The sequence below is a fragment of the Pistacia vera genome, unplaced genomic scaffold, assembly GCF_008641045.1.
Source record: "Pistacia vera cultivar Batoury unplaced genomic scaffold, PisVer_v2 Contig71, whole genome shotgun sequence".
NCBI lineage: Eukaryota > Viridiplantae > Streptophyta > Magnoliopsida > Sapindales > Anacardiaceae > Pistacia > Pistacia vera.
The window spans coordinates 871,707-883,172 of NW_022196568.1; the positions used below are offsets into that span (position 1 = coordinate 871,707).

The 11,466-nt window shown below is 36.6% G+C and overlaps 2 protein-coding genes across 3 annotated transcripts; both read left to right on the forward strand.

Annotated features, from left to right (window-relative positions):
* The first annotated feature begins 1,815 nt into the window (after window positions 1–1,815).
* Window positions 1,816–6,481, forward strand: LOC116114460 (transmembrane protein 209). The gene is made up of 7 exons (XM_031400612.1): window positions 1,816–2,266; window positions 3,176–3,231; window positions 3,325–4,199; window positions 4,546–4,744; window positions 4,844–5,029; window positions 5,171–5,547; window positions 6,094–6,481. The coding sequence occupies exons 1-7, from the start codon at window positions 2,100–2,102 to the stop codon at window positions 6,232–6,234; spliced, it is 2,001 nt and encodes a 666-aa protein (XP_031256472.1). The 5' UTR covers window positions 1,816–2,099; the 3' UTR covers window positions 6,235–6,481.
* Window positions 6,482–8,059: 1,578 nt separating this feature from the next.
* LOC116114419 (general transcription factor IIH subunit 2) lies at window positions 8,060–11,202 on the forward strand. Of its 2 annotated transcripts, XM_031400563.1 has the most exons (5): window positions 8,060–8,389; window positions 9,006–9,195; window positions 9,310–9,467; window positions 9,747–10,122; window positions 10,783–11,202. In XM_031400563.1, exons 1-5 carry the CDS (start codon window positions 8,102–8,104, stop codon window positions 10,929–10,931), a joined length of 1,161 nt encoding a protein of 386 aa, XP_031256423.1. In that variant the 5' UTR covers window positions 8,060–8,101; the 3' UTR covers window positions 10,932–11,202. The 2 variants fall into 2 exon arrangements, with proteins under 2 accessions (XP_031256423.1, XP_031256422.1); XM_031400562.1 differs by having other exon boundaries at window positions 9,006–9,467.
* The last annotated feature ends 264 nt before the right edge of the window (window positions 11,203–11,466 follow it).

Below are 11,466 nucleotides of genomic sequence, written 5' to 3' on the forward strand. Positions count from 1 at the left end.
AACCACCCAAGACCATCGCCAGCCGTGACTCAACACTGCCGGCCGTCAGCGCCAATCACTATAATGGTGCACGACCGACGGGATCTGGCCAGTCGTGCGTTGATAAGACCTTTTCTGACCATGGATTACAGATCCATGGCCGGAAACGGCCAGATCTAGCATTTCTATGGCTGTGAAATGGTCGTAGATCTAGTCATTTTCCGGCCATGGATTTGTGATCCATGGCCATTTCTAGCTTTGCCTAGCCATATACGACTAGTCATGCGCCATTCCGTCGATTGTTGGCGGCAACCGGCGGTGGTGGCTGGCTACCGGCAGTGGGTGGGGTTGATTTTGCTATAAATTAAAGTTTTATATGGTTAGGGTGTTTTAGCAAAATTTCAAATGTAAGGGGTTAAAAGAAATGGTTCAAAAAATAATAATAATAAATATTATTATATTAATATTTAAAATGGAGGACAATTTAGTAATCTACATAACATAGCCACCCATTTATCCTCTCAACTAAACATATTATTCACCAATTTATTTGAACCAACCAAACACATTTTCTAAATATTCCCAGTAATTTTCAAGGTGATCTTTATTTTCGTTAATATAATATACCCTTATAACAAAACATTATATGATCCAAACGTCCCCTAAGGGGTAAGATTGTAACAAAAATAAGATTACCAAGTAATCTTAAAATACTTAAGAAAATTGAGGTAATCAGATTACCTCCTATATAACCAACAGTAAATACTATTGGTTTTGGAAGATTACTGAAATCTTATATTACTTGACAACCAAACGTGGTAATCAAGTAATAAAAGATGACATACCTCGATAATTGGGGATTACCCCCAACCAAACACGCTCGAAATGTTATATTAATGGAAAGATAGATTACCTTGAAGATTACTGGAAATATTTAGGGAAATGTGTTTGGTTAGGTTGAAATAAATTGGTAGGTATGTTATATTGATATGTTTGGTTGGGAAGAATAAATTGGTGGTCCCTCCTTTTTAAATATTAATATAATATTATTTTTATTATTATTTTTTGAATCATTTCTTTTAACCTTTTACATTTGAGATTTTGCTAAAACACCCCAACCACATGAAAGTTTAATTTCTAACAAAATCACCCCCACCCACCCCAAGTTATTGCTGGCCGTTAGCCACCACTACCGACCGTAGAGATAGTGACCGAAATGGCGTAGGATCGACTGGATTTGGCTTTTTCTGAGCAGATTTATTGCCAGATTCTGGCCGTCGTTAACGGCTAGAGTTCTGGCCGTTGCTAACAGTCAGAGAGTTGGTCGTAGTTAATTGTCAGATCGACGGATAACCAACTATATTCGACCGATCGTGCTCCATTCCAATGCTAACATCTGATGGTCGATGGTGGTGGCCAGATCCGGCCACCAGTCTTGGTAATTTTTTTCAAGTTCAAGGGTATTTATGTCCTAAAAATTTTGTATATAAGGATAAAATAGTTCATAAAAAATTTTGTAAATTGTTTTAAAAACAAGGGCATTATTGTCCAAAAATTTTAATAGTTAAAGATAAAACAATAACAAAATTAAGATTATTGAGTAATCTTAAAAGATCTAAATAAATACTGATACTCAGATTACTTACTCTATAATCAATAATAATTATTATTGATTTTAAAAAATAAAATAAAAACATAATAATCTAAGTAATATTAGATGATTTGTGGTTATTTTTCATTAAAACAATATAAAAGTGGTCACTTTCCATAAATTTGGCTATCTCTTTGTATCAAATTCAAAGCGACGTAAAAATGGTTATTTTTCCACATCACACTTTTTGAATTTGGGAGCTCCAAACCGAAGCACAATGGAGCTTCTGTATCTGTATCTCCAAGAAAATTCCACAAATCCTGCTACAGGAATGAAAGCAAACACATTTATTAATTTTAATAGAAGTCTTATTTACTTGTTAAATCCGACTCGTCTTACTCTTTATTAATTTTAATTAGTATTAGATTTACTTGTGGAATTAGGTTTTTTTAATCTATCTCTGTTTCAGTTTTTAAATACAAGCCGTGTTTTCCTGTAAATTATTTTTCCTTCAATTTTTAGTTCCATAATGGAACCATCTCCGCCACAAAAGCCCAGCAAGTTCGCCGTGTACCAGAACCCAGCCCTCTCCGCTGCCCTAACTGCCAAAAGCCTTCAGCCCTCAAACTCAACTCTTTTGTGTATCTTCGCTTTCTCCTCCGCCTCCGCCTTCGCTCTTCTCTCCATTATCTCCAGGTAGTCATGTCTTTATACATATATGTATTCGTATGTTTATGCCTTGGTAGTTTTAAGCAAGTATATGTATTTTCATCTGTATGTATTAAGTTTAGTTGGGTTTTGGAAACCGGGTTTTGGGTTTTGTTGAGATTTAAATTGTAATGATATGATGCACATGTTATTTGAGAAGTTAATTTGTGTGTTTTTTTTTTTTTTTTTAATTGTTTTCGCACACTTGTTTGGTTGATATGGAAAGTTTATAGAAAAGGAGAAGAATTAGAACTTTGAGGCGTCTAAGTGCTTGTTTAAGGTGTTATAAGTGTAATTTTCATTGTAGCACTTATGAAATCTATATCTTTTATAGGTTTGATAATGTTCACACTTATGCAAGACATGATTTCTCAGCAACTGATGCTTTCAAAATGGAAAAAAATGCTGTCTTTTAAGAATAGTTATGTTTTAATATAGAAAGAGAACATGTAATTTAGTATGAGATTTAACATTCCTTTTCTTTTTCTTTTAGGTTAACCAGAGAAATAAGTGGTCAAAAGGGGGATAAAGAAAATGAAAGTGTTAGCGTTTTTTAGTGCCTTAGAACATTGGTGAAGATTAGTTTTATTTTTCCTTCAAAATATTTTCTGTTTATTTGTCACCTGGGTGTCACAAGTAACAAAGGAATAGCTAAACAAAATGATAAGTTTTATATGTAATGCTGTCTGGTTTTCAGGAACAAAGAAAAGATGAGATTTTAATTGTCCATTTTTTTTCTTCTGGTTTATTGTTTGGTAATAGAGAATTTGAAGTTGAATTGTTCCTTTTTTTTTTTTGGTTAAAATTGATGTAAGTTTTATGTTTGTATCTATTGGTTGAGGTTGCTTTAATCTGAATTTAATCAGTTGACTAATATATTGTTTTAAATAAATTAAGGGAGAATGGGTTGATTGCAAAACTGAGGTTCGGGAAGTTATCCCAAGCTGCAGCTTGTAAGTCATCTATTTTTAACGGAATGTCATAGATTCTTTGAATTAACTTGTTTGCTTTTCGTGGCGGTATCTGAATGTTATCTTGTGTTTCAGATTTCTTTGCGAAGGCAGTACAAACTATGATTGGTTTAATTTTCATTGGAAGTTTATCTGCCCTTCTCAAATTCATCTCTCTACGTAGAGCAAGCAAAGGAACCAAGGATCAACCAAATCTAACAAACCAGCAATTAGGCCTTTTGGGAATAAAGCCAAAGGTTGAACAAGTTGTATCTGAATCTTCAAAGAAACCCCCCAAGTCCAGATCCCACTTGTCATCTCCAGATGTCCTTGTTCCACTGCATCAGCCAATTTCCAGTTCAAATCGGAAACCCCGACTCAGTTCTGATAAATCAAACACCAGTGGTGGGAATAGGATGAATTCTTTCAGCACTACATCCAAATTACAGAGTTCCCCATCTTCTCTATATCTTGTCCCTGCCGCTAGTTCACCATTACCTGCTGTTCAAACTTCTCCAGGTCGGGACCAAGTGCTTTCAACCCCTTGGTCAAGTAAGCGATCCTCCTACACGAGGGAGATAACAACAGAAGAAGAACTTGAAAATTTCTTGGCGGAGGTAAGCGAGAAAATCAATGAATCAGCTGGCAAATTGGCAACTCCTCCGCCTACTGTGAATGGTTTTGGCATAGCCAGTCCTACTGTTGCAAGTTCAGCTAATACATCAGGAACTACGAGGAGCACGCCTTTGAGACCTGTGCGGATGTCTCCTGGTTCACAGAAATTTACTACTCCTCCAAAGAAAGGAGAGGGTGATTTTCCTCCTCCCATGTCCATGGAAGAGGCTATTGAAGCTTTTGAGAATTTGGGCATCTATCCTCAAATTGAGCTGTGGCGTGACCGCCTCAGGCAATGGTTTTCTTCAGTTTTGCTAAATCCTCTGCTCAACAAGCTTGAAACCAGTCATATTCAGGTTTGGTAACTAATCATTGTCATCTCCTCCTCTTCATACTATTGAATGTCTTGGCTATGTTTTCAACTGAAATTCTCTTTGAAGCCTCCTCAATGTTATTTTTTCAGACATGTGAGTTCATAAGTTGTTATAGTTTTGAACTTAATCAAAATTCAAAATTCTGTTAATTTTTTTTTTCAAACTTTTATGCATGTTCTTCAGCTCTTCTTGATTTTTCAAACTTTCATTCTTGTTCTTCAACAGTTGTTGCTGTAGGAGATCTCTTCATTTTGATATAATCATTGGCATCCACTTCCACATATTTTTTACTGTTAAGTGTCTAATTGTTCTACTTCCATGTTTGTAGGTTATGAATGCAGCTGCTAAACTTGGGATTTCCATCACAATTAATCCTGTTGGAAGTGATTTACCAACAAGTGGAAGTCCTGCTACAGTCTCTCCGATTGATAGGACTAAGGAATGGCAACCAGCATTTACTCTTGATGAGGATAACCTTCTTCATCAGTTACGTGCTAGTCTTGTACAGACTCTTGATGCTTCCGTGCGTAAGTTGCTCCTACACTACTTTTCTAATTTACATTTGCTGATCATGTTGGTTGTGGAAGTTTGCTGAGGATTCTTGTTGTTACTCTTATGACATGCAGCAAAGTTTACTTTAGCCAATCTGCAGCAGTCTCCTCAGCAAAATCATATGATCCCTGTCATGCAGGAATGTGTGGATGCCATCACTGAACATCAGAGGCTTCACGCATTGATGAAAGGAGAGTGGGTTAAAGGTTTGCTTCCACAAAGTAGTATTCGAGCTGACTATACAGTGCAAAGGATTCGAGGTACTTTGATTTTATTTTTTACCGTATACTAATCACCTCTTGTTAATTTCATAGATCATCTGTAATTGAATTTATGACCACCAGTTACTGCCATAGAATTTTAACCTTGAGCTTTCTGTATGTGCTTGTTTAATTTTCCAGAGCTTGCTGAAGGAACCTGCTTGAAGAATTATGAATACCTTGGAAGCGGGGAGGTCTATGACAAAAAGAATAAGAAGTGGACTCTTGAGCTTCCAACTGACTCCCACTTGCTCCTGTATCTATTCTGTGCCTTCTTAGAGCACCCAAAGTGGATGCTACACGTGGATCCTACCTCTTATGCTGGAGCACAGTCTAGCAAGAATCCACTGTTCTGGGGGGTTCTGCCTCCAAAAGACAGGTTCCCTGAGAAGTACATTGCTGTGATATCTGGTGTTCCTTCCACTCTTCACCCAGGAGCTTGTGTGTTGGTTGTTGGAAAGCAAAGCTCACCGATCTTTGCCTTGTACTGGGATAAGAAGCTACAGTTTCCTCTTCAGGTGTGTAGTTTATGGGATTTGTTTATTAAAGTATGTTTGATGATGTGAGTAGGGGAGGACGAAAGTTGCACGAAACAGACCCTAAAAAGAACCAGTAGATAATAAAACAAGGGGAGTTAAAGTGATCTTTTCCTGTGAATAAACAGTCTGTGACAATATCAGCAATCAGCGTCAAAGAGGGCATTGACCCTGATATGCACACATAACGACCACAGAGTGAATGAATGTAGGAAGTAACAGGACAAGATATAATCAGAACTGTAGCCAACCTTATATCAATAAAGATGAATCTTAAATAACAAGAATGATGAAAACCTTATTTAAGACCACATTGACTTCATTAATTGTGTGCTTTCTTGTATGCCGTCCATTAGAGCAAATTAATGTAGATGCCTCACTGGTATAATTGTAATGTTTTGTCTTCACATAATGTGTGTTTTCACACATATGATGGTTCTTAATTTTGTCAATGTTTCATATGGTCCATGGCAATGGTATATAGAGTAATTTAATAAAATAACCAGCATTTTTGGTCCTTACTTTCAGGGACGAACAGCACTATGGGATTCTATATTGCTTCTGTGTCACAGGATTAAGGTTGGATATGGAGGCATAGTTCGAGGCATGCATCTTGGTTCTTCAGCCTTAAGCATCCTCCCAGTTTTTGAATCAGAAAATGAAGACTGAGTACATTTGGCAAGATTCACTGACTCCTCCATGCTAATCTCGTCAAGCTGCCTGCAGATAATTTTTTGGACCAGTTGAAACCTGTTTTATTTAAGATTAGTGTTCAAAATTCTGGTTTGTCCAAGATAAGATTATTTGTGTTAGGGGATTCTAGTATGAAAAGATGGGTGTAAACTATATAGATGTGAGATTATTAGTGGGAAAAGAAAATTAGGCAAAATTTTGGTAGCATTTCATTTCTTTGCAACACTTTTTAAGTTTCATGCCCCATTTTCCCAAAGAAAGAAATTGAATGGCTTAAAGCCTTAAAGCTGTTGCCATTGTATTACATACATTGCCCACTATTATTGTTTGGTTAATTCAGAAGTATGATGCATTTATACACATTGAAGGAAAATAGCTTCTGCCCTCGTAACGTCTATGTTGGAGGTTTATCACTATACTTAAAACAGTACTTAAATTGTTGCTCCACCTTCAAGTTACTCTCTGTTTTAACTGAAGTCAACGACTTGCACAAGCGTAATAAACTTTTTTTTTTTTTTTTTTTTTTTTTTTTTTTTTGGGGTATTCGAGATGTTTAGGTTAATTTGTGTGTATCTCAATTAATTCTCGAAGTTTATTAAACACCTTATAAACTCAAAAAATCAGGTAAATTATGGGTGCGATTGGCTCCCTATTTTTATCCATATTTCTAATTCTATTCTCCAAATAATGTTTGGCACACTATTCCAGAAATATTACTCTATTTTTTTAATAACTTTTAGACCCCATAAGGTTATTAATTTCACTAAATGCCCTCTGATTTTTTTTTTTAAAAATTAACAAAAAACCCCCCATCAACCCAACTTGTCAGATTTCGACAACCACCGCCGGTGATAGCCGGAATCTGTACAACGGCCTAAATTCCGATCATAAATGACCAGAATTACACCGATCTGGCCGTCGCTGGCCGTAGATCTGGCCGGAAAAGGCCATAATGATGCGTTACGGCACAGATCCGATCGGTCTGTGCCGTGACGAAATTTTTCGGCCAGATTCCTTCGGTTGCGGTCGGAATCTGACACTGCAGGTGGTGGGGGTGTTTTTGTCATTTTATATAGTAGGGTCTTTAATTAAATTAGTAAACCTAAGGGCTTTTTCATAAATTTTTCAAATTTACGTCGTAATATTCCCCTATCCAACAATCCAATATTATCCTCAAAATCCTATCCAAAATACTACACCAAACGCACTCTATAATGTTATTGAAGTAGATGCCTCTGAGGTTTTTGGAAAGTGTTATATTTATATACCTCTAATAGGGATTGTTTTGATACTCTTTTTGGGGTTAAATGATAATCTCAAGGGGATAAATGATAATTTTAAGGGAGTAAATGATAATTTAGGGGTATACAATACTTAGTTAATGGACATAAAATAACTCTTTTACACACCTTTTTACATGGGATGAATGTTTAGAGTTGAGAGATAAAAATTACCGAACACAATTACTCGTTGGTCCATATATTTAATTTCAGTTTTTAAACTTTCTCATTATGAAATATAATTAATCATATATACAAATATAGGGACAAAAATAATTATTTCAACACAACTGTGAGAGAAAATGAAACAGTGTCAATTGGAGGGGTGACCTTGTAAGGGTAGTTTCTGACTGATTTCCCCAAATTTACATCTATCTGATAATTTCTGAAAATCCAAGGGTACTTTCTGAGATTAGCCCAAAATAATTTAAAATGTGTAGCATTTAGTGGCATTTAGGTCTTTCAGAGCCTAAATAGGCTAGATTTGAAAAGTTTTAGTTGTGTAGGCTATTTCACTAAATTAGCACAAAACATATTGAAGAAGCAGTTGGGTTTAGGGGAAGATGAAGAACAGGGAGGGAAGGCGATTGAACGGAGAAGCAGAAGAAGATGATGAAGATGAGGATGATTTGAATGGAGGCCTCGAAGCGTGGGAAAGAAGTTACGCAGATGATAGATCATGGGAGGCTTTACAAGAGGACGAGTCGGGGCTGCTTAGACCCATTGACAACTCAGCAATTTATCATGCTCAGTATCGTCGCCGCCTTCGTGCCCGTTCTCTTTCTGCCAACGCTTCTCGAATTCAAAAGGGTCTCATTCGATATCTCTACATTGTTATCGATCTTTCTCGGGTATGCTTTCCACTGTTCAACTTGAATATTGATCACGTGTATCACTTTTGAATTCTTTTAACGGTTTGATCAAGTTTGAATTTTGTGTTCTTTAAAGGCTTCAAGTTTGAAACTTTTTATCATGGGTTGTTTTCATACAGGGTAAAGAGTTTTGTTATTGGATAGTTCTTTTTTTTTTTTTTCCACAGCTTTTAGCACTTTGCATACAGAGATTCAAGGACAGATTTAGGCAAGAAGTGCTCTTTGTGGAGAGCACATAAATGTTTTGTTAATTTTATCGGATGATTTCTTATAATTTGTATTTTATAGTTCTCTTTTGGTCTGAGTGGTTCTAGTTTCAGAAGAATGTGCATTTTAAGTTTTTGGGAACTGAGATTATCTGATTATGCATCAAATAGATATCATGTTTTACGGAGACTTTCTGAGTTTGACATTGACAAAACTTGAAAAGCATGTGTAACAGTAGTGAAAAGATAAATGCTTGAGACACTAGAAAACAGGCATATTATTTAGAAGTTATCTTTGATTAATAATGAAGGACATGGTTCAAAAGTTATACAGTTGTCATAGTTAGAGTGATGAACTGCTAATCCTTTGTTTCTTTTAATGCATTTAGGCAGCTTCTGAGATGGATTTTCGACCAAGTCGAATGGCTGTGGTTGCAAAAAATGTAGAGGCTTTTGTTAGGGAGTTTTTTGACCAGAATCCTCTCAGTCAAATTGGGCTGGTGACCATAAAGGATGGGGTTGCTCATTGCTTAACTGATCTTGGTGGGAGCCCTGAGTCACATATAAAAGCTTTGATGGGTAAGTTGGAATGCTCAGGTGATGCTTCCCTACAAAATGCCTTGGATCTCACACAAGCACTTCTCAATCAAATTCCATCATATGGTCATCGTGAAGTTCTGATCTTATATTCAGCTCTCAGTACTTGTGATCCGGGAAATATAATGGAGACCATTCAGCAATGTAAGAAATCTAAAATAAGATGTTCAGTTATTGGCCTCTCTGCAGAAATGTTTGTATGCAAACATCTTTGCCACGAAACTGGTGGATCATACTCTGTAGCCTTGGATGAGGTGAGTTTGACTAACTAATTGGTGCTTACAGACCAAGAGGAATTTAATTTAATTTAAACTGTCTAGGAATTGGAACATAATATTATTCCATGTTGATGGAATTGCCACTATGAGAATCACTTAATATAAATAAGCAAGCACAAATGGAGATACTTGTCTTCTGTGCTTAAAATTTGTTGGAGTTGCTCAATTAGCACATGTAATAACATTTCTTACTTGCTAATTGAAATAAGTTTTTTTCATGATTAGTTTGATTTACGTTGTCTCATTAATATGCAGTCTCACTTTAAGGAGTTAATACTAGAGCATGCACCTCCACCTCCTGCAATAGCAGAATTTGCAATTGCCAATTTGATCAAGATGGGTTTCCCACAGAGAGCAGCGGAGAGCTCTACCTCAATTTGTTCGTGTCATAAAGAAGCTAAAGTTGGTGTGGGGTATACTTGTCCAAGATGCAAAGCACGTGTCTGTGAGCTACCTACTGAATGTCGGATTTGTGGGTTGCAACTTGTTTCCTCACCCCATTTGGCAAGGTCTTATCATCATCTATTTCCAATTGCACCATTTGATGAGGTGCCTCCATCAAATCTGAATGATCCGCATATCAGATCACAAAAAACTTGTTTTGGTTGTCAGCAGACTCTTCTGAATCTTGGTAAGCACTAGTTATGTGGAAAAACAATATATGAAAGTATTGCAATTCCTGAATCACTTGGCATTTGATTGACTTTGATTAGCAATAATGAAATTGCATTTGGTGATTTAAATTTACACAAGCTGGTAAATAATGTTTTCAAAGAATGCTACTTTTATATACAAACACCCTATTCTCTTTCAGTCTTTTTGTTTGGGCATCTCTGAGTCAGCATACCTGCCAGTGCCTTCTTGAAGCTTAATGCAGGTTGATGAGAACAGGAGTTAGCCATCTAACCAAGCTTTAATTTCTCACACTCCCTCTCCCTCTTTCTGAACTTCAAGTTAAACCGAGATGAAGACAATCATTTTTGGCAAACTTCCTAGCTAGGGTACCTGCTTAAATCATCTGGAGAATATGCTAACCTTATGTGGTAGAAGAGATGCAGTGGCAGTAGGGTATGTTATACTAAGCCAATCACGAGTAAACTCTATTCAACCGAGTCATATTTTGTTTTTTTCTTTTTTTGTTAAAACAGGGGAAAAGAGAGAGAGAGAAAACCAAAGAAATGTGCATCTTTTTTCCTCTTTTATTTCAATAGTTAGTGAGTGGAATCCTATGTCCATATGATACAGATTTCGTTCTTCTCTTGCTCTAAGTACCCATTTGGTTTTGTCGCAGGAAATAAACCTGGCCTTTGTGTTGCCTGCCCAAAATGCAAGAAGTACTTCTGCCTTGAGTGTGACATTTATATTCATGAAAGCTTGCATAATTGCCCAGGTTGCGAGAGCTTTAGGCACTTGAAGCCCGTTGCTGCTGGTGAAGAATGATAAACTTGCATTGTGTTGGATTTTGTCCCACCATTCCAACAATTCTTCCAAACCAAAGCTCCTACAGAACTCAGGTTCATTCTATATGCTCAGTGTTTATCTGAAACATCTAGATCGTTATTAGTTTGATCGGGCATGCTGGTGTAGCAATCGAGTGCATGTGAAGAAGTCACATTAATGTCTTACTCTGTTGTAATGTTATAATCAAAAGGAATTGAATTGGATTTTAGGAGAATTGTTGTGGCTCAGGGTTTTTGACTGAACCACGAGATAGAAATTTGGAAGTCTTGATAGTGCTGGCCTTTGAGAAATGAGTTGGACATTGGTGAATTCAAGATTGTCTCGTTCTTTACCTTTTTTTCTAGTAGTGTTGATTAATGTTATGAATATCTGAATCAAAATGGCTGGTCGTTTTCCAGGAGTTAAATAGCTAAGCGACTTTCATTGTCCCGCCGATGATGTCTTACGTCGGAGGATTAACATTCAAAATGTCTGTACCCGTCAACCGTGTCCAAATTTTTCCCCACTAGAAATT